Below are 22,708 nucleotides of genomic sequence, written 5' to 3'. Positions count from 1 at the left end.
TGTGTTTACATGAGAGCAGCATTGGTAAGTGTTGTCACAGCAGCAGTGACTGTGTAACAGTATTTATCTGGCAAGTTATTTAAACAAATGAGGAACATTATCTGGATTTATAAGATGGATTCTGTTTCTGTCCTCCTTCCTGACATTCGGGTCAAATATCTCACATAATGCAAAATATTTCTCATATCTGAAAAAAGTCTATAATGACTTTACTGGATATTAACTGCTGTGGCTCCTGGATTTGACAGAGGGATTTTTGAGTTTCATGAGTATTGATTTTACCATCCAAGCCAAAACAATGACAAATATTGCTAAATTAAATAAACATGGAGTGTTTTAACCAGGGTATATGAAGTCACATTGAAAGTAAAAGTGGCTTAAGTGATCATTGGTGAATTTCTGACCTTATTTTAGATGACAGAATAAAGTGACCTCCAGGATAGGTAGTTATCCAAAAAGATCTTTTCGCATAAAGGTTTGGTTTTACATGTGCCGTATCATTTTGAACTGTGATGCAGGGAAACCATGGGTGTGTTGCGTAAAATAAGAATATCTCTTGTTTGTTCTAGGTTTATTTTGAAATTGTTTGTCAGGGACTTAGCAGGGGAATAATGAACTGTTTTATATTAAGCTCTTTCTACCTTGCTTTTATGTTTAATTTAACTATTGCACTGCTGAGCTGACCGGTTTCTAACACCTTTCATTGTACTGTCGACCCTGTGTTAACTTGCATGTGACAAATACAACTTGAAACTTGAATTTTCCTTTATTGTTTGTTGTATTAGTATTTAAAGGATCTGAGTAATTCTCACTCCACTGTCAATTGATATTGTAGTTTAGTGGTGCATACAACCACCATGTACACTTTACTCAGAGGGATCCTCAACCTGTGAGGGCCACTGGGGTTATTGGGCCTCAGCTTGATCATTTTTCATTGACAGGTAATTCAGTCAGCAGGGGATGATGGAGCAGAGGATGAGAATGATGGAGCAGAGGATGATGGAGCAGAGGATGAAGGAGCAAAGGATGACAATGATGGAGCAGAGGATGATGGAGCAGAGGATGAAGGAGCAAAGGATGACAATGATGGAGCAGAGGATGATGGAGCAGAGGATGAAGGAGCAAAGGATGAAGAAGCAGAGGATGTTGGAGCAGAGGATGAAGGAGCAGAGGATGAAGGAGCAGGGGATGATGGAGCAGAGGATGAGAATGATGGAGCAGAGGATGATGGAGCCGAGTATGAAGGAGCAAAGGATGACAATGATGGAGCAGAGGATGATGGAGCAGAGGATGAAGGAGCAGAGGATGAAGAAGCAGAGGATGTTGGAGCAGAGGATGAAGAAGCAGAGGATGTTGGAGCAGAGGATGTAGGAGCAGAGGATGTTGGAGCAGAGGATGATGGAGCAGAGGATGAAGGAGCAGAGGATGAAGGAGCAGAGGATGAAGGAGCAGAGGATGAAGGAGCAGAGGATGAAGGAGCAGAGGAGGAGCGCCTCCTCCTCCTCCTGGATGCGGCGCAGGGCAACATCCAGCGCGGCGCCATTTCTGCTGTTCAGCCTCCGGAAGCTCCTCCCCCTGGCGGTGGCTGTGGTGCATCTTCAGCAGGAGAACCGACCGACCGACGCTCATCCAGTCCGGTGAAGGAAAGAGCCCTGAACTGCTGCGAGCCCCGGTCCAGCAAACATGGCTTCACCGAGGACAATAACCATCGTGGCCCTTTCCTTCGCCCTGGGTCTGTTCTTCGTGTTCATGGGAACCATCAAACTCACACCGAGGCTCAGCAAAGACGCCTACAGTGAAATGGTGAGTACGCGTCCGTGACGGGAGGCCATTGTTCTCGGCGGAGGATGGAGGCTCTCAGGCTCAGATGACTCGAGGAGGTGTTGACCTTAATATGAAGAGAAACGGACAGTGAACGCGTGTGTGAAGGCTTTGTTCCCCCTGAATGTGAAATAACGTGTGCTAGCTCCTAGCTCACAGATCAGGCCTCTGTGTTGTAGGATAAACCTTAGAATATGTCTGGATCAACCATAGACTGTTTATAGATCAACACAGGAATCAGCATCCACACGTACAACCCTCCTCAGCAGCTAGTTAATGCTAAAACAGGAACAATTCACCAGTGGTTTCATTCATTTTTCCACATTCTGTTATTTAGCTGAAAATATTCATGTGTGTTCTGGATAAATAACAGATTTCCAAGCTTTATTCGTGTCTTTCATGTCTGTTGAATGTGTATAAGTTGTTTAACTACTCGCTTTTTTACAGATGAAAAGCAACTTAATCATTTTAATGGCGGCACATTCGAGCAAATTCTATGAGATGCACCTGATGTTGGAGTGTGGGGGATGCTAGCTTTCCTGCTAGCTGTCCTGCTGAAGCCTAACTATCATGCTAACAGGCTAGCTCCCTGTCACATGTTGATTCCCTGTAGCAAACAGGTTCAATGTTAATTATGGCAAATGATAAAGTTAATGCATTGACCAAACAAGTCCTCACTTAAAAGACCCTCGTGGGTGTTTGCATGAGCTTATTTAAAAGTTGGAGGTATCTTGAGCAGATCTCTGTCTTCTTCTCCTTTGCAGAAAAGGGCCTACAAGAGCTATGCCAAGGCACTGCCGGGCCTGAAGAAGATCGGGATCAGCTCAGTCCTGCTCCGCAAGATCATCGGCTCTCTGGAGGTGGGCTGCGGCGTGGTGCTCACCCTCGTGCCGGGCAGGCCGAAGGACGTGGCCAACTTCTTGCTGCTGCTGGTGATGCTGGCCGTCCTGTTCTTCCACCAGTTAGTAGGAGACCCACTGAAGCGGTACGCCCACGCTCTAGTCTTTGGCATTCTGCTTACCTGCCGACTGCTCATTGCCCGCCAGAGCGACGACCGGCCGGAGAGAGAGGACAGCAGAGAGGAACAGCACGTGAACGACCAGGAAAAGAACAAGGTCAAGCAGTCTTAAGATCCCTCTTCCATTCTGGTCCAAGCCACAGCAAAGGGAAACTGGTGCACCTTTATGGATTGTAGTCATTTAAATTTTGAAGGAAACAGTCACTCCTTGTAATAAGAGCCCTCACACATCCCCCCGTCTCATCCAGCTGGCTGACTGAATACCCTCACCCACTCCTCTGCACTGTTATTGTGAAACCGAGAACTCCTGATCCATACGTCCTCTACATAAACATGGACGATCTTACCTGTGAAAACCGATACAATGGTCTACCCATGTTCCCTATTTATTTCAGTCCTACACTGTGTTAAACGTACTTGTGTTTTTGTTTTGAATGAAGTGTAAATTCTGTTAATGTTACAAGTTGATTTGAGAATGCCTTTTTTTTCATGAAAGAATCTTTGTAGCTTGTTTTTTTTCTAATTTGTTTTTATACTGTATGTAGGAGAGACTGATAATTTATGAATATCAATATTTCAAGCATGTTTCATCTGGTCAAGACAACAGAACATAAACCAAACGGAGCACTGCTGAAAGGGTTATGTACTAACAACCATAAATTAGTAAGTATTACATATCTGCATCTTATTTTGATGCAATGTGACAAGATATTTTAAAAAGAAAAAAAAATATACATCCTCATTCATTTTTCATGTCTGCTGGTTTTTGCAGAAGTACAAATGCAACCCTTTCTCCTGAGGTCAAATAAGCTGAATTCCCCCCTCTCGTTTTAGTTCAGTGAACACAGTGAAGTTGTTCAGCTGGGAAGGGAAGCAGCTGCGGCCTCAGGTGTCTGCTGCCAGCTGAACATCCAACTCAGTCTTTTTGCCTGTTAAAATTTAACTTGACTGTTTTTTAAAATTCACAGTTGAAGTCTTAAAATGATTCTCTGTCTTGAAACAACTCTGCTCAATCCTTTGGTTTAATTTTTCCTCTCAAGAAATTTGAAAATCCTCAGGTTTGGGGATGAAAAGTCATCTAAATATTCTGTCAGATTTGAGATTCTAAATATTTCTGTAAATGATATACTTCAAATAAAGAATTGGAGGTATGACTGGCTAAATATTGTTTTTTTATTAGCACTCTTGCTTTCTCATTAAATCTTAGTAAATAAGTAGCTCTACCTTTAATAATGTGGGATTTCTTGTTTGTAATCTATTTATATAACTTGAGTCAGTCCCTGTTATATTCCCTCTAATTAACACAGTTTCATGAGCCCAGATATGCATCGCTTTGTCTCTGTGCACCGTAAGGGATTTGTTGCTTATTTTATTACTGGTTAATCGGAGTCACGGACAAATTATACAAACTTTCACAGGAAATGAATGTAGTTACGAGGAAATAACCTGAAAATGACTATTCTGTAAATATATTTTTAAATATAAACTGAAAGACCAAAACCTCAACACAGAGAAATATATATATAATAATATATATATATATATATATCATCTATTGACGTGCAACACAACTTGCTAATACTTTCCACTGTTGGGGGAGGGAGGACTGCAACCGGACTACAACTCCCAGGAAGCGACCGGAAGAACCAAAGTGCGCACGCGCAGATCAAACGGTCGGGCGCTGGATTTGATTTCGGTTTGAATGGCCGCAGCGGAGCTCAGATCAGTTTCCGAGTGTTAGCGATGCAGAAATGGCAGCGAAACAAAACACGTCGGGGTCCACGGAGTCAGACCAGTCGTCTCTAACCGAGCAGCCGTCGAGCCGGAGCTTTAACCGGAGTGTTCGGGTTGCGGAGAAGGAGAGGAGGAAGACCGAGGCGGAGGACCCGTTCGTCCCGGCCCTGAAGTACTTCTCTGACGGTAGGAGGCTCCCAGACAAACAGCTAACTGAGATGGCGTCACTGTTAGCAACCGTGCTAACCTTCCAGGATTCAAACCACAAAGATTTAACTCACTTACTTATGTGAAGTAGGTTAACTGGTGTTTGCTAATGTTTGCTAAGTTACAGATAGCTCCTGCATTAGATGAGAAAACCGTCCCAGACAGAGCTGGTGTTATATCAGTAACTTTATCATCTGTTTTTAAATGAGACTGAAGGATCGACCCCAGACATGAGCCTGTCACGAGTAATCGATTAGATCAACCAGAAACTAAAGATTGGAGAGTTTTTGTTAGAAAAACATTAAATATGCGATTTTTTACAGCTTCTTAAATGAGATGATTTTCTTTTCTTTGTCATGAGAGTTAATCTGGTTTATTATTTAGGAGTCAGAACAAAACAAGATTAATCGACAATGCAAATGATTGATTGTTTAGGTTTAGTTTGAATCTGTAAGCATGTTAACTTACAGATTTTGACATTAGAAGTGAGGTTTACTTGAAGAATTATATTGTTTATTTTTTATTACTGTCATATTTTTGTATATTGTTTTTTCTATGCAAATGTATACAGGCACATCCTTACCCTTCATATACAGACAGTGTATATACTGTTGGATTAATGTAACCAGGAAGGATGTTCACCAATTCATTCACTGCAGCCTAATCTCAGCCCGAACATCTGCTGTATATTGTCGTATGTGCAATTCTTTGAAAAAGTATTAAGTGGATGCTTCAATAGAAGTGCCCTTGCTTGGCCTGAAGACACTAAAAAACGTATTAGCAGAAAACATTGAGATTCTTTCTTTCTTTTCATTCTTTATCATGCCAACTCATACACATATTTCTGATATGATGTCACCTCTCCTTCCTGTAGTTGAAGCAGGAACTCCATTGATTGGGAACGATGAGTTTGAGAGGAACTTGGTGCTGGTGGAGAGGGTGGCCTACAGTAGAGGACTCTCCCCGGAGGCCATCTCTGTTATGCTGGAGTTTGCCATGAGCCTCCGTATGGGTAAGACTGTCACTTAGCTGCACCTGCTGGGTTTCACTGTAAATATGGATTTTCTTGCAGAATCTCATGTTGGTGTGAGCCACTCATTTGGAGTCTGACTAACAACCATCACATGCTAATTCACATCTCACTCAATTTATCATCATATAATTCACCTGACATGTCTGTCTTTGTCTGGGCTCCAGAAAAGACAACAGGAAACAACAAACTCCACACAGACTAATTCAAACTGACTCTCCCAATGAGGTGGCTTTGTTGTCCACTGAGACACTGTCCAAAATGCAATACCAACATTATTTATGTTGTATATACGGTGTTATAACATATCAATGTGATGTGAGCACATTTTTCACACAGTGAGGCACATATATTATATCTGTGCAGAGGAAATGCATTCTGTTAATGTGTTGGACATTTCATTTACATCTCTGCACCTTTCTCTATGTAGGGACTAGTCCATGTGTCCGGATACTGAAGTGTCTGATTCCTGCCACCGTGGTGCCACAGGAGGCTGTGGTTCGAGCGGTAGTTTGGCTCGGTGTTGGCAAAATACCCATCAGCACTCAAGTAAGTGCATTTCTTTTTGCTAGCACTTATAAATCTGAAAACGTTTCAACATCATGCTTTTGATTACTAGGTTTACATCATTTTCATGCATCTAAAGCTTTTTCATCTGTAAAGTTTTGTTGGTAAAATGTAATATTTGAGACAAGCTTTTGTTTACCTGCTTGACATTCTGTATTCAGTCATTGCTGACATTGTACTATAGTTAATACATTTTTGCGTTTACTGCTATATTCAGATTCTTTTTATAAAGTGGGTGTTGACCGTCTTTGACATGATTGACGCAAAAGACCAACTTCGGGCTATCTATGGCTTCATCTTCAGCTTTGTCACAGAAGAAAATCTGGTAAGTGTACTCGTGAAATTTGTTTTGTTGTGATAAGCATTAAGCAAAATTTGTAGCATGAATTCAGATTTTTCCAGTGTCATATTAATTTACATCTATTTAAAAAAAATCTGAAACTGAAAAGGATATGATATATTCAGGGTTTGACACTGGCTCCATTCCTGTGTAATGAAATAACCAACCTGGCATCCACTAAACAACTGTTGTCATTATATCTTTTTTTCAGTGTCCCTTCATCTGCCATCTGTTGTACCTTTTGACCAGAAAGGAAAGTGGTGAGTCTTTTCACATTTTAACACCTGAAATATGATCCACATTTGTACTGCTGTCTCCTCCACTTTGTCTGCTCTTTTCAGTATTCTTATCAATTCTCTGAGTGTTATTGATCGCTTGATTTACTTTCTCATTGTAGTGCGAGTGTTCAGAGTGCGGAAGCTGCTGGAGCTTCAGTCTAAACTGGTAAATATCCTGCTGATTTGATATGTTCTCTAGAGCCATTTATCACAGCTACTTGAATATTTCCTTATTGACTTTGAACATTAGTTTGATGGTAAATTGCAGGATGTGATTTTTTTTCCTCTGCTTCACACATTGTTCCGATAAACAGTTACCCATATCTTACTATTTGTTGTTGTGGTATATTTCACTATAAGGAAACTACTAAAATGAAGATGTCATGAGCAGGATGTGTTGACAATAAGTCTTGTGTCCTCAGGGAAGGCAGCCGTTCCTCCTGCACCTACTGTCACTTTACAGAGTGTTTTGTCCTGAGCTTGTGACTCTCTCCATTCCATCACGAATGCGGGTTTGTACAGGGGATGTGCAGTTAATGCTAATTCTGCTGTTAGAATACCATATGACCCTTATCTACAAAGCATTAGTAAAATTGCATATGTTTCTGTCTGCCACAGATTGGGTTTAGGAACCACAACTCCCCCTGGAAGTCAGCATTGATTGCTGTACAGAAGAGGAATGGTTCCCAGGTTGTCTCCAGCGCCAGTCTGCCCCTCACAATTAAAGATAAGCCCGGCTCTCGGAAAAGGGTATGAATGTCTATTTAAGTTGTCAGCCCCCCGCTTACTGTGTTTGCAATCGCTCCTGCCACACTGCAGTTACTGCTGGCCCACCGCCACCCAACATCCACCTGTACACTTTGTAGGTTCTCTTCAGGGGTGAAACTGTTATGTCACTCTGCTCATTTACTGTGTGAAATATAAATGTATTAGTATAGAGTTATAACTACACTTTCTCTATTGATTAACCTGTTTATTATTTATATTATTATTATATTTGTTTTATTCTAAATCCTTAAGATGTTCAATTAATCTTCAAATTCAAATCTGAGAATTTGGTATCTTCAGTGGAAAAATGACTGAAGCCATTATTTTTCTTGATAAAGTATTATTAATTAATCAGCTAATTGTTGCATCTCTAGCCAAGTACCAGTTTGAGTTGGAAGAATTGATTTTATGAATGATAGAAAATAAAACTGCAACTGTATTGATAACCAAGTTATCAACAACATTTTATGCAGAAATGACAATTTGCTGATTCCAGCTAATTTTCTCTGCTTTATATCAGTATAAAATCAATATCTTTGGGTTTTGGAGAGTTGATCAAACAAAAACCACATCTGAAGACGTCCCCTTGAAGAGACGGACATTTCTCATAATTCTCAAACATTTTATAGACAGAAGTAATCAATTTAATAAAATGTTCAAAAAAGGATTTTTATACAAGTCTGTCTTGCCTTTATCTACGCTCTTTCTTACTGTTCTTTATTTCTCAGAAATACGGTCACCTGGAGTTGCCAGTTTTGAATTCGCTTGTCAATAAACAGGCTCAGGCTGAGTCGCCCTTCAGCAGGAAGTTGGTTCCCCTGGTGCAGCTCAGCTCTTTTACTCAGCTCCTGGAAAATGTGCACCGAATCGAGGTAACATCTCTCAGGAAAGAGCTCTGAGCTCTACACCGAGTGATGACTATGCAACTGCTGATGCTCCATTTATTGTCTCACGTCTTCTGTGTCTTTCTACGTTCCAATATTCAGTTGTTTGTCTCATAGCACCAGCACCACTGGAGTATAATTTAAGCATTAAGCATGGGGATCATTTATTATTTATACAACAGAATTACATTTATTCCAGTTTATCCATGCCACTAGGGTGGTTAACCAGTCTATGATGAATCCTCACGGCCACTGGGTGGTGCTGCATCACTGTTACAAATGTGTCTGTATGTAGTTTTAGGCTACTAAGGACTTAGTCCTACAGAAAGCCCAGCAGAGGTGGCCTCAGGCTGTAATTTGTTTATTAGATTAGAGCATAAACCTGTTTCATGAACACTGTGCTTGTCATTTGTCTTCGAAACAGATTGTGGCTACTTTTACAGATATCATCAGTTGTTTATCTATCCTATATGAACACTGAACACTGGGAAGAGACATATCAGAGTAATGCATTGGACAAAGTCACAAAGCAAATGGTCATTTAAAGAGCCCCCTCCATAAATGTCTATTTGCCCTGCAGATTCAGTGACCTGATAAAGTTAATATAATACATTTTAAATGGCTTGCAGACTTTTATGTTTCTTGCTACATAAATCCACCTCTTTCACTGCCCACAAAACCAACATGAGCAGTCAGGGTTTTGGATGGCATCAACTGTGTATATTGCCAAGAAAGCTACCCTCTGCTGTGTGTTAGGAAAGACAGCTGAGACCAGTCAATGCATCAGTACAGCAGCATTGATTATTTCCCTCGTCTCCTGTTGTCTGAAGGAGAATAATGCTTTCTCAGTTTAATGATACAATTGTTCCATAATTATTGAGGAGCTGTGTCCATTCACAGTGTCTGTCTTCTTGGTTTAATGTATGTATTAACACTGTATCCACATTGAGTCAGCTGCTCATGCATTAAAATGAAAGATATGATGGAAGACATGTCCCAGTGCTGACATTATGGAGATAAGTGGATACTGAAGAATCAGCTCGGTATCACCTCTTTGAATTTATGGATATTTGATTATTTCAGCCTCTCAATTATACTGTTTTTGCATCTGCCTCACATTTTTTCATTTTACCTCCACCAGCTGCCCGCTCAGATGGGCTCGCTGCTGGGCTCCAGTCTGGCCCTCCAGTACCTTGACTGTGTTCAGGATGAGTCTGCCCTCCTACGCCTCAACTTCTGGCTCGGCTACGCTCTCCATGAAGGTAAGCGCGTATGTGTGTTACCTACTTGGCATATCAAAGGGCTTTTTTTTTTCAGAGACGGGTTTAAAAGGGACTGGGGGATTTTACTGTGTAAAGCTGCAGCACATTTGAAATCTTCTGCTGTTTTTCTTTTTTGCTATTGCTGTTAAGAATTTCTGTTCTGTGGGGATGGAAGAGCCTCCCAGAATTCAGAGGAAGCTCTGCAATTTCTGGACAAGTTGCTGTCCACACAGCACTTCCTGCAGGTGAGCCTCACCACTCAAGCCCTGATAGCTACCTCTCTACCTGACAACCATCACTCACTATCTCTGCAGCATGTATAGCTGACACCTGCTACAAAACCACAGTCAGGTCACACAAATGTTTTAAATTCACATTTCTCCAACAGGAAGCATTTTCCAGTTCAGAGGCTTTCCTGTACAAATTTCTCAGTGTTTGGGATGGTTCCCTCCACCGCCCACAGATCCTCAGCCTCCTGAGCAACATTCCTGTTGTCCCCAGTTCCCGTAAGTTGTGTTTTGCCACTCTCAATGACCAGTCCCCCTCTTAAGTTTGCTTACCTTCTCACTCTTACTAAATTTATTATAAAATCAAGTTGTTTTAGGAAAAAACACATTCGATTAGATTCTTAGAAAAGAAGTCTCCCTCAGGAGTTCTCGTCTGGGCCTTGGCTGCTGCACTGAAGGCACTGCGTGACAGACTGGGGTCACACAACGTCACTTTCATTGATTGAAAATGAAATGTAATCTGTCAAACTGAAATGAGCAAACAGTTGTAATGTAACCACAATCCAGCCTGGTTGCAGAGAGCAGGATCTGTACTCTGAAGAATCTAAACCCCTTTGTTTAGAAATAATGGTAAATATGGTAAATTTGTGGACCTGGAGATAAAATATGTAACTGTTGTAAGCCTTCCATAGCCTACCTGAGGGCACATCTCAAATATATTCACCCAAATAACCATCGCCGATCCGTAAGTCCACCTAAACAGCTAAGTCCATGTCATTGTCGTGTTCTCCATATATTTTAATGGATCCTTACGCTCCACTTTAATAAAATTGCATCCATATTAACAAGGCCTGTAATTTTGTGCCGTACACTTTGATTGTGCCGCAGCTGTAACCTTCTTACTCCTCCACTTCAGAAATCGGAAGGCTTCTGTTTGAGCCCCTCATGCAGCTCTTCTTCACATCCTCGCTGTTTTTCAAGGTAAGCTTTCCTGCGAGGCTCAAGTAGAATAAGCTTGGTGCTGCTGCTGTGCCTGAATTACAAAACCGTCTATTATTATGAATACAACATACTATGTGTCCTGTTTAGTGTTTAAGCTACTTTATGCTTAGTGCTTTTCTACTTTGTCGCGTGTGTTCGTCTGCAGTGTGGACTCATGGAATGCCTGAACAATATGCTGTTGAAGTGGCTTACCTGGCATTCAGTGTACGCTCTGGAGGACGACTTAGACATCAGCCTCAACAGCCACACCTCTATGTGAGTCTCACAGCTACTTTCCTCTACGTGTTTATATCCAGAGCATAAACAAGCAATAGACCTGAAACACTCAGATAATTTACTTAAGATCATAAGAGTTATGGCTCTTTAAGCTTTCACTCTCAATCCAAAAAATCCTCTCACACGTTGGTTCTTACAGTTGTATTAAAGTTCTCAGATGCTACCTCAGTTTTACTTACTGCAACTCATTGTCACAAAAAAATCTCCATTATAGACGTCCCAGTTGACACTTTTGTTCAAATTAAAAGTTCTATTGATTTTAGCAGTGTGTTGGACTATAGAGAAACTCAACACACATCAGCTAAGGCAGAAATTTGTATGGACATGTTTTGTTTTGAACCCATTTAATCATCAGATTTTATAATTGAAATTAGTTTTGAGACAGAAACACTCAATGTCCAGTTAAATGATTTTCCAAATTAAGAGGTGGAGTGTTTGAATATCTGCGTCATCCCACAATAAATCATCCAATAAATCGAGAGAACCATTTTCATTCACTGTCATTCCCAAACTCACCAAATGTAAAAATAATCGATTGTGTGTTTGTGCACTCGTTCTAATGTCAGAGCTGATTCAGTGTTTGTCGTTTTTGTATTGTAGTGAGCTGCCACTTTGACTGATTTAGGAGCTTTCTTCTATCAGAGAGCTCAGTCACAGAGTAATAAGAAAGACCTGAGTCACAGAGACCTGCTCCACGGGCAGATCAGCAGACCGATGTTACAACTTGTTGTCATTTCTAAGTGTTAGTCGTCTAGTCAGAGCGTGTCTGACTCTGCTCTGCTTTCTGTCCCAGAAACATGACCCTGTCAGGGTTCAAAGACTCAGTGATGGAGCTGGTTCACTTTGTGGGTCGTCTGGCGTCTTTGGGCCTTCAGCTTGAATGCTCTCACTCACTCTTCCTCACCTTCATCCTGGACTTCTACGAGACGGTAAACTGAGCTGATCTCCTTAAATCAAATATGTTTTTTGTTTATTATTACTCCACTTAAAAGTTTGACCTTTACTGTCCAGAATAACCAACATGTAGTTTGACACTTGACCGAAATTTTCACATCTGTCTAATGATGGGCAAATTTTAATTATTTTAAAGTGTGAGCTCTTCCTTTCTTCGTCCAGTAAACAGAAGCACATAAAACAGACAACAATCAAAATGGACAAGGGCAAAAGGACAATGTAAGACTGATGAAATAGCAGCAATAAATGCACTATAATAAGGATTATAGACACAGATATGCAGTGGATTACAAATCATAATAAATACATTACATTGGCAGGTAGACTGCTTTGCTTCCAAGTCAAAGAAAGGTGATTTAAAGGAATAGTTTGACATTTTGGGAAATTATGACAAGAAGATTGATATCTCTCTCCTACTTGTAATAATATGGTGCTGCCACCAGTTACCTTAGCTAAGCATTAAGGCTGTAAACAGGAGCAAACAGCTGTAATCAGAGGGAACAACTTCCCTGGCTCTGTCTGACGGTAACAAAATCTGCCTCCCAGCACCTCTAAAGTTCACAAACTAACACAAAACTGAAGCATAAAAACATCCATTTGCTCTTTTATGTTAGCTAAAGTGTTTATTTCAACAACTGGCCTGAAGCCACATGACCATATGCCCAACCCATCTTTGTCAAAGCCCCTGTGAAACATGTGGGTGCACATGATCTGTTTGTTTTTTGTCAGCCTCCTATCTACCCTGTTGCAATGCTTGTAAGTTTATTTTGTGATGATCCTGGTGCAGGCCACTCATCAAAATACATCACTCCAAGTTCAGTACAGTTATATGCTTAGTTATAGCTATATACTTCAACTGCTGCTGGGGTTACGACCTCTGCCGAACAGTTTCTCTGCCAGGACAAATAACTTCTCGCTGTCTCTTCTGGTTGCTTGGCAACTTTTCATCAAGTTCAGACTGGCGCATCTTTCAATCAGACACAGCAGAATACAGAGACTCTTTTTTTATTGCAGCACACCACTTAAAAACTCAAAGTTTTACTGCGCTGCATGAGCAGTAGTTCCCGGCTTCATTTGACAGAAAAACATTCCATAAAGAAGTAGATGAAATACCAAGAGCAGCAACATAGAACAGCGTGCACCAACTATTTGCAAAGCACAGTCATAATTAACACTTCAGAGGGGAGTTGTTGTTGGAGTATCTCTCTGTTGGTGGGTGTTAACTTTGTATTTCTCTCCTCTTCCAGGTGTGTGACACATTTCTAAAGTATGGGCTCCCCCTTGTGGTGATGCCCCCCCCTGGAGTTTTTTACCCAGCCTTGTTTTCACTCGACCCCATTAGCGTGGACCGACTGGCCTTCATCATGTACAGGTGCGGCGTCTTCGTCTCAGTGTTGCAGTCTGCCATCAGCTAATCTAGATGCATATGTTAGCTTCTCACTTAATGTGGTATGTCACATGCTTATGCATATTTGATGACAGAACAGAACTGGAATCAAATGGCTGCATTGCACTTATGTACATGTTAATGTATGATTTATGATAATGAGGTGGCGACGCACTCAAACTCTCTTCTCCTCTTGATGTAGAATTCAAGCATCATTCATAGCTCTAGTCTCTAATAACACAAATCCTTACAGTGCCAGCTGATTGACTACACCACGGGGTTATTAAATCATTTTACCAATGCATAAAAATGCGACGGCCAAAGAAAACTGGAAAGTTAATAGCATTAATTTCTTCTGATAGACCACAGACAGTTTTGCAGAAACTCACTGTTTCTTTTTTGTCCAGGTACAAGGTGAACCTGACATCAGCCAAGAGTCAAGAGAAAGTCACAGAGGTAAAAGGAAAACACATTTTTGTTCACGTTTGATTTTCATTGCAGTGGTCCTGTGAGAGTATATTTTCTTCCAATGCACCAAGTACTAGACAGAGAGAGTGTGGTGCTTTCATATACACATTCGTTTATTTAATATATGCACTTTGAATAAATTCCTTCTTATTGCAGGTTTGATGTTTCTCCTTTACTCTCAAATTTATTTTTATTTGTGCACCTTTTGACTCACTCTAGTAGTTTTCAAAGATTTCTCATGTCTCAGTCTTGCTCTTTAAGAATCCACCAGCGTCAACTCACCCTTAATACCCTTTCAGATGAGGACTTGAAAAGTTGTTGATTTGAATGCAGCTGCCACTGTGAGCTGTGAATTTACATGTCAGGCAGCCAGCACTCTCCCCCTCAAAATGTCAGTGGCACGTTTTATTAGGAAAAATGGACTTGGTAAATGGCATGCAAATTAATCTGCACAACAAACATCAGATGTGAAAGTCTGAGGATGTAGAGTGGGGTTTAGTTTGACTCTCGTTCTTTTTGCTTTTTCAGTCAACTTAATCTATCGCTCCCTTTGATACTGTTTTCCAGCAGGCCTTTCACATCAGCCGCCAAACGTTTCGGGAGTTCAACAACTACGTGGTCGTCATGGTCAACTGCCTGTGGAACTCCAAAATGTTTCATCCAGGGATGGGTGTGCAGCTGGGAGAGGAGCTGCTCCTCAAGAGCAACGTACCGCAAAACTGGACGAGTTTTGACCTGGTCCACCACCCTGCTTTCATGAGCTACGCTGTCGACTTTCACCAGAGGGTGAGTGTGAATCATCTCAGATGTCTTGATTTGTATCTTACAGAGAGATGTGGGTAGTATGTACCTGCTGCAGCCCACAAAATGCTTCTTCTGCTGAGCACCTCTAAACAAAACCTTATCCAAAGCTTGGGCTTATTTTCAAACTCTTAAGAGCCACTTGATTTATTGGCGTGCAGCCGGTCTGTACAGTTTAGTTAATATACTTGAAGGCAAGTCACAGAGACAAATGTGTTATTAATGTAACTTTCAAATAAGATACATTAATACAGAAAGACATTTTATTATTAATGGCTGCTGCATGAGCCGTGGTTCTCATCATGTTTAATAATACACACACCTTTTTTTGGTTCAGCCCAACTGCTGCATTCAGCAGTAATCTTGTGGGATTTAGCAGGGTGGGCTGACAATGAATGTTAATGTTCTCTCTTTATCAGTGCTGGCCCGAGAGAAAGGAAGTGGACCTCAATTCCATAAAGGTATACAAGGGTCTCCTTTTCCTATTCGCAATTATAATTGACTTCACGTTTAGTTTGATGTGCATCAGTCGTATTTCAAATATTAAGAGATGTTGCTTTGATCGTATAAAACCTCAGATGTTGTCCATGTGTTTCAGCATTCCAAGCCATGGAGCTGGTACCTGGAGTACTTGTACAGTCAAGGATATGACGGCCTTAAACAGTTTGTTCCAGCCCTGTAGCCAGAGGAGACAGCATGGACGTGCATTTGACTTCCCCAGACGGTTTCTTTTTTAAGTTCACTGCTCATTAAAAACTAAAGGAACTGGTCAATATATCTATTTCATTTCAACAGTACTGTTGGATGGAATTCAGAGATATTGATGATCTCCCGTTTTTTTATTTAATTCCTGTGAGAGGCTGCAGAACCTGTTGCATTGTGATCCTTTCACAATATTTTTTCATGTCTTTACCGAGGTTTTCTTGCAACATCACTTTCTTCATACAGTGGATTTATAACTTGGCTAAAACAAAAAATTGTGCAAATGCATTTGCAACATAGTAAATCACATCTAGTTAGGATAAAATCTGAGTCATTACTCTCGACAAAACCACAAGTGCTGCTGTTGGTTAAAAGCTGAATTTGAAATTTATGAATCCAGTCCAAACACTCCTGCCACAACAAACGAACAGACCACATGTAGGGCACTTTACAAAGTATTGTAGGTAACGTCAGGAAAGCTTATTCCACTCACTGAAAACTAATGATTTTGTGGGCGACAGAGAAGAGTGGGGTGTAACATTGAGCTTTCTGCAGCAGCCTCACCATCCCAAGTTCTCGCAGCTTTGAATGAGTGCGACGATTCTGCGGAAACTCTGCAGCTCCGCCTCACGTGCAGCTTCATCGATCTACGCTCCTCGGTTCTCAAAGACTTGAACACATCGCAGTGGACGCACCAATTGTTAATTGGCCTCTTTTTTTTTTCTGAAATCTTTTTGCAAATTAACTTTTGTAGATGGAGGTGGCAGTTAGAAGATGGACAATCCACCCAATAACCCCACGCGGGCGTTGGGCCCAGTCTTTCACGGAGAACTGCTGGAAACTGACAACAGGCGACAGTCTGTACACACAGCAGAGCTAAATGCTCAAGTCAGTGGAGAGGAAAAACAACCACTTTGCGTCTTACTCATTTTTTAAAAGACTTGTACATATTTTATCTCCTCCTCTTCCAAGTGAGCTACTTGCAAGCGATCTGAGTATGTTTTTATGTACATAGGTTTATCTGTGTTTATTGTGCTTTTCTTTTTATAGTCTCAGCCACACTGCCCTGGTGGACATTTGGTAGTATCAGTGACAGTAGGTTTGAATAAAACATGTTTTACAGAAGTGTGTTAAATGCGAAGAAGAGAAAATAAAGTTGAAATTATTATTTTTCAGTTTACTCTTTTTGTTGCAGTTCAATCACAGCCAACCCTAACTCTGCTTTTCTGTTCAAAATGCATTTCAGCGTACTGTTTGTTTTATTCATGTACAGCTTAACATCTGCAAAAACCTGACTCTTGCATATTGCTGAAAATAAACAATGTTTAATGATACTGCAGTATGTCACTGTTTACGGGGCAAATAGCTTGGTCTTGTGTCCAACCAAACTTTTTGGCATCAGTTGCTTGAGAAGCTTTTATACGTATAGATGTGCTTGAGCATTGTTGTCGGTTGCTGAACCATCTGGGAAAGAGCATTCAGTTTTAATTGAGGGTCCCATCTGGATGATTAATAGGCCCCTGGCTGTGTGCCTTTGATGACGCTGGGTGAAATCACTGCACACACTGATCCGTTTTCTCCTTGATGTAGTTGTATGATCAAGAACATATCAAACATGTAACTTGTGTCGTGCCTGTGCTTGTGTTTTGGCCTGATTTCATAATTTCTGTGTAATTTGGAGGAATAACAAGACAGGGCATAAAGTAAGTATAATTCAATGACCACACAGATATCCCAAACAACAGACCTGTACTGCAATTGTGGTGTTTTAAATAATTCCATCAAGTAAGTATTTTTCAAGTAATTGATTCATTTTCAAAACTGTCACATGAAAATATCGGGAAGAGGCACAAAAGATGTTTTGATTGGCCAAAATTTAAAGAATCTAATCTTGAATTGTGAATCATGAAACATCAAATGTGATGAAAGACTAAACTACTGAACCACCTTCTAAATCTTATTCAATTTCATTGACAGGCCTAAATAAGCTTCTTGTTATTTGGGGAATGGTTTGATTCAGAATGATAAGGACTACATTTGTTTGAAAAATGCAGAGAGCAGACATCCCAGCTTTAATTTGACGTAGTAGATTATACTGAAGTTGTCTCCACTGTCAGATGATGTAGAGCTGTGAAGGAAATGTGCTCTCTCAACCTTGAGCCAAATTTCAAACTGACAGTTCTTTGGACGTCTCCCTCAGAGCTCTGACTCCAGATCCTCTCTCTCCTCCTCCTGCTGCTGCAGCATCCGAGCCTGCACGGAACTTTTCCTTCTAGTGTGAGATCCTCCACTCTGACCGGTGACACAGTAGAAATAGTGAAATCCTGCCCAGACGAGAAGCCAGTCTCCATCCTGTGTTGCGTGATCGAGCGGAGCCACCTTAAAGGAAGCTGCTCTCTGATGTCACAGACTCCGCCGCCGGTCCAGCGCTGCGCTGCGCCGCCGCTTCAAACCTTCATCTGCTGCTGCTGCTCCTCTTCTCTCTCCTCCTCTTCTCTCTCCTCCTCTTCTCTCTCCTCCTCTTCTCTCTCCTCACTTTCTCCAGCCCGCGTCTCGTCTGCATCCACTGGAGTAGCTGATTTCTGCCAACAACACGTCCAACCGAGCCGGAGGTAAGATTGTTGTTCAATGCTTCTGCTGCTGATCTTTATCTTCTGAAGTGTCCACTGCAGGAGGTGTGTTTTGGCAAAAGCCGGCTAACCTTGCATGCATCCAGGGATAACACAGGGACAAGGTGCGACAGTGTGCCGGGCTTCTTGCATCGCCTTTTGGGTGACTCTTGTGCTTGTTGAGACTGAGGTGCTCCTGGATTCTGCAGTTGTGCGTCACTCTGCACAGTTTTGCAGCTGGATTTTCTTTATTGTAATAACAGACGCTGTCCTTGTGATGGATGTGTTTGTGCCCGCTGAGCTTCAGGAGAACAAGTGTGTGTCTGTGTCTGTGTGTCTGTGCGCGCCTCCAGTCTGGCCGGTGGACATGTCAGAACAAAAGGTGCGCAACCGGACGTTTTCTTGGCACCGTTTGGAATCAGCGTGTTCACCGCGCACTTCATCCTGATGTTCCTCATTCTGATCAACTCATCACAGCTTCTCCTTCCACTAATTGCGGATCAGAGGAAGTCAATTTCCAGTCACTGATGAAGTGTGCGCCCCGGTGTGCGCTGCGTGTTTGGAGGAAGATCTTTCCGCTGCAAGTTTCCCTGCAACTCTCATCCCCTGCAGAGAAAAATGAAATGCCGCTTTTGTGAGGTTGTCTTCTCTCTCTCTCTCTCTCTCTCTCTCTCTCTCAGTATGTGTGTGTGTGTGTGTGTGTGTGTGTGTGTGTGTGTGTGTGTGTGTGTGTGTGTGTGTGTGTGTGTGTGTGTGTGTGAGAGTAATTATAGCCTGTGCTCACTGTTACGCACCGTGCGTCTCATGACTCCTCGTTTTCTGAGGGCCCCAAGGATGCAGCACTCTGTGGCAGAAGCCATCCTGTCTTCTGCTGTGGATGTAACTTCTATTTAATCCATTTACCACAGCACATCCTTCATGTTTGAGTTGGAACAATGACTGATTGCCCCCCCCCCCCCCCCCCCCCCTCCATAGGTCCTCACTGGAAGTAATATTAAAAATTAATATTTGTGCTGTGACAAATGATTATGATGAAATACATCAGTGTTAGTTGCACATTTGTCAGCGTTGTATTGTCCAAATGTCAACAGTATGTTTATTTGCAAGAATCAATCATACAAAGACATAAATCCCTTCATGGAGATCTTCCTCTGTTTCTGATTCTTTCCAGGCTTGTTTTGTATTTTGCCATCACGGTAAAGTGGTAACACTCCAGTCCAGGATGGAACTCTGAATCTTTGGTAGACTCAAATGGTTTATTTATTTTGTTTTATTTTTTATAAAGAAGCCGAAAGCCTCTCAAAGGAGGTATAAAATGGAAAATCCTGCCTCACACAGAAATTACTCTGAAAATGACTTATATTGCCATTCTGACCTTTTCACTGTCGCCAATCTGTGTCCATCTGAAAGTCATTTTCATGGAGGGTAATCTTTCTGTACCTAGAAATCACTTTCCTCAGAACAGGAGCACGTCTTCAGGCGCCAGTCTGATGTGGCGATAGTATTACATTTCTTTGATCTGGAGGACTGCTGCAAAACATCTGTAAACGTAAGGAAATGAGAGGAATCATTCAGTGCATATTATTATCTCTTTAAGATCTGATTTGGCATTTATAGGGGAGGAGCGTTTCTCAAGGCTACACACGATTATTGCAAAAGACGCTAAAAGGATTACGAGGATGCTCTTACGCCACTCCCCATCTCCATCTACATGCCCCCTGGTCCCCTTCTATGTTATGCATTTTCAACTCTCTCCCTCCAGCTGTGTTTTAGAGAAGAGGCTATAGATTAAATTGAACAGCATCCTCCCAGTTTAATGTAGAATATATTGTTGCTTGTATCGGATAAAGATGAGGCAGATGCTTTCTGAAGGAACCACCCAGTCCTGTCAGATGAACTAATCTTTTATTCACACAACCACCACTTTACAAAAATGTTCATTTGAATTCATGGATATCATTTACCTAACAAACTATGTCAAAATCAATATTATACCATAAGGTACATTTTAAGGTTTCTACTAACACTTGAAGAGGCAGTAGCTCTAAGCTTAAACCATCCAGCTGTCATCTCCAACAATATCTGGTACTTTTAGTGAACTATTTAGATTCTTTTCCACATAACCTTTATTCAACTTATTTCTATTTTAACTTATTATGAGGTTCCAATTTTCACCCATTGCTTTCAGCTAATTCATCATAACATTTATCAATGAAATCATAGCTATCATTCAATCACATTAATTTCCTCCTAGTGTTGAATTACTTTCAGCAAAGTGTTTCAACTGTTTATTTGTTACTTCTTGCTAAATATTTCACTCATTTACTTTTTATTTCTAACTGTTGACCCTCAGCTAACCACCGTGTACTTTATATTTATAAGTGCATACTATGTTGTACTGTGTACTATGTTTTAATAGGTTGCATTCTTATATGTTCTGTTTACACCGGGGATCAGACATTTAGCTAATTATCGTAATGTTTTAGCAATTAATCCCAGCAGTCTCATTTACCATTTTAACCAATGAAACTATGCTAACTGGATATAACATTGACGTTCAGCCGTTTGTCGAACGTTAAACTTCTTTGCTTCCGAACTAACTCATCTTGTCCAATGTCTCATCTGAGTCAGTGTGTGGATATATTTTTAAAGCAGAGTCTCATTATTTTGTTGAACTACCTTTGTGACTCTGTTTTTAGTCTTTTCCCAGTTTTGTGACTGTAAGGTTGAGGCAGGAAGCTGGTCTCCTTTCAGCTTTTCCTCTCGTCTGGCGAGTGCTAATCATGTATTTTGGGATTGTGTTATTTGTGCTGCTATGTAGGGAGCAAGTTGTGTTAAAGAGCGTCACTGCCATGTTTTTTCATTTCCACCCATTTTTTTTTTTTTATTCAGGAGAGTGATCTGAAAATGTCATCCTCTGTTAAAGTCTGCCCGGGGTCTTCAGTAACTGTAGCGAAGCGTTAAGAATTAGCAGCCTACCAGTGACATTACATATTCTTACTGACAAGATTATTCTATTATTTACAGTGAAAAGGTGAGGCCAGTTCAGGTGCTGTGATTTCAAGGAAGCACTGATGTTTTCTTTTTCCAGGAAAACAGTGATGAATTTAAAGTCGTGACCTCGGTCATCAAACTGCTTCAGTGATTTAATTACAGCTGACCCCGGCTTTGACCTCATTGATTTTGTCCAGGGGGCAGAGACTTTGTGTTGCCTCTTTGTTTATTGCACGACTGAATATTTGCATTGAAAAAGCGTCTGTGACTCAAGTTTTCTTTCTGTGAAAAGGATAATGGATGTTTTTGACAATTGTCCAGGCTGCCCTTCTTCTTTGCGGTGTAATTAGCGATAGTGTACTGTATTCCTGCTGGAGTCCGTACACAGTCAGCATAGCTGGAGATATGAGCGCTCATTTTTTCTTCCCTTCTTTCACAGAACTTCCACCAACCTATAGAAATGCAACTGAGTTTATCTCCTATGAAGCGTTGATGAGGTTTGGTTAAAGTTTCTCTGTCACGCTATATAATCTCGTCGTTGTTCAAATTTTCTTACTGTGCATGCAGAGAGTACGGAACACATCAGACTTTCTTAGTAAATCAGCATCTGTGGCAATATAGCATTGAGACACACTTGATTAGGTGCTGGCATCATTTGTGGTTGACTTAAACTAACACTTGACAAACTGGTAATCACCTGAAGAAGTGAAGATCTCTGGAAGTTAGCTCTTAAAGATCCTTCACATCCATGTCTTCTGATTGTTATTCTTATTGAGGCTAGTTGGCAGCAAGTTTTACTTAATATTGTTACTTTAATTAACCAAAGCTGAATCGATCGCAATGACAAGTGTTGTGATGTTAACAGAAGAAACTGAACTTGAACTATTACCACACATTACGGTGATGTCACAGGGTCCTGGAGAACTTGTGTACATCACTGCAACAAGATACGATGATAAACCACTGGACGTCAGCAACATCACGATATACAATGAGTTTTAAGTTGCTCTTTAAAGATTTTAATGGAGTTACTTTAATATTGTTTACATAAAAAAATGAGAATGTTTACAGACGTATTCTTACATTTTAACTGGCTTGTACCTTGTGAAGTAAATAATCAAAAAAATGAATCAAAAAATGACAATACTGAATCCCCCAGTGTTTTTCTATACATTCAAGTGAGAGAGCAGTTTACTGTGGCAGCTTTCAACATTGCTGACCACAGACCAGCTGTGTCTTGTGCCTCCAATCTCCCTGTCCAACCAAAGTGCCACCAGTCACATCTAAACACCTCTGGCTCTGCTGGAACCAAAATATCTCAGTGCCCTGTCAAGTGGCTGTTGCTCCTGAGAGCCAGATGTACAGGTAGTTGTTGTACA

At 41.1% G+C, this 22,708-nt stretch overlaps 3 protein-coding genes across 7 annotated transcripts in view; all 3 read left to right on the top strand.

Annotated features, from left to right (window-relative positions):
- The first annotated feature begins 1,562 nt into the window (after nucleotides 1–1,562).
- Nucleotides 1,563–3,990, top strand: tmem35 (transmembrane protein 35). Its single transcript, XM_020082415.2, has 2 exons — nucleotides 1,563–1,803; nucleotides 2,586–3,990. The coding sequence occupies exons 1-2, from the start codon at nucleotides 1,684–1,686 to the stop codon at nucleotides 2,949–2,951; spliced, it is 486 nt and encodes a 161-aa protein (XP_019937974.1). The 5' UTR covers nucleotides 1,563–1,683; the 3' UTR covers nucleotides 2,952–3,990.
- A 501-nt stretch (nucleotides 3,991–4,491) lies between these two features.
- Nucleotides 4,492–17,060, top strand: cenpi (centromere protein I). 2 transcript variants are annotated; one of them, XM_020085775.2, is made up of 20 exons: nucleotides 4,492–4,759; nucleotides 5,655–5,792; nucleotides 6,241–6,359; nucleotides 6,595–6,702; nucleotides 6,929–6,977; nucleotides 7,115–7,161; nucleotides 7,418–7,507; nucleotides 7,614–7,745; nucleotides 8,492–8,635; nucleotides 9,789–9,909; nucleotides 10,060–10,154; nucleotides 10,298–10,415; nucleotides 11,053–11,117; nucleotides 11,284–11,393; nucleotides 12,208–12,343; nucleotides 13,616–13,740; nucleotides 14,163–14,211; nucleotides 14,794–15,009; nucleotides 15,444–15,485; nucleotides 15,623–17,060. In XM_020085775.2, the coding sequence occupies exons 1-20, from the start codon at nucleotides 4,591–4,593 to the stop codon at nucleotides 15,704–15,706; spliced, it is 2,157 nt and encodes a 718-aa protein (XP_019941334.2). In that variant the 5' UTR covers nucleotides 4,492–4,590; the 3' UTR covers nucleotides 15,707–17,060. The 2 variants fall into 2 exon arrangements, with proteins under 2 accessions (XP_019941334.2, XP_019941325.2); XM_020085766.2 differs by having other exon boundaries at nucleotides 4,493–4,759; nucleotides 14,791–15,009.
- An 894-nt stretch (nucleotides 17,061–17,954) lies between these two features.
- The window catches only part of drp2 (dystrophin related protein 2), a 137,914-nt gene continuing 133,160 nt past the window's right edge, over nucleotides 17,955–22,708 (top strand). Inside the window, exon 1 of one of the 4 annotated variants that reach the window (XM_069531390.1) lies at nucleotides 17,955–18,338. The gene's annotated coding sequence lies outside the window, so the exon portion shown is untranslated. The remainder of the gene's footprint in view (nucleotides 18,339–22,708) is intronic. The other 3 variants (XM_069531391.1, XM_069531393.1, XM_069531389.1) reach the window with 3 other exon arrangements.

This window comes from Paralichthys olivaceus, chromosome 9 (assembly GCF_024713975.1).
Source record: "Paralichthys olivaceus isolate ysfri-2021 chromosome 9, ASM2471397v2, whole genome shotgun sequence".
Lineage (NCBI taxonomy): Eukaryota > Metazoa > Chordata > Actinopteri > Pleuronectiformes > Paralichthyidae > Paralichthys > Paralichthys olivaceus.
The sequence above is the reverse complement of the archived record's forward strand: the minus strand, read 5'-3'. Positions and strand labels throughout refer to the sequence as shown.

Bases quoted from the DNA above. Each gene is read 5' to 3' on its own strand.
- tmem35 (XM_020082415.2), top strand. From the start codon at position 1,684: ATGGCTTCACCGAGGACAATAACCATCGTGGCCCTTTCCTTCGCCCTG. The intron at 1,804-2,585 runs GTGAGTACGCGT...TCTCCTTTGCAG, and splicing joins AAGACGCCTACAGTGAAATG to AAAAGGGCCTACAAGAGCTA.
- cenpi (XM_020085766.2), top strand. From the start codon at position 4,591: ATGGCAGCGAAACAAAACACGTCGGGGTCCACGGAGTCAGACCAGTCG. The intron at 7,162-7,417 runs GTAAATATCCTG...TTGTGTCCTCAG, and splicing joins TGGAGCTTCAGTCTAAACTG to GGAAGGCAGCCGTTCCTCCT. The intron at 11,118-11,283 runs GTAAGCTTTCCT...GTTCGTCTGCAG, and splicing joins CATCCTCGCTGTTTTTCAAG to TGTGGACTCATGGAATGCCT.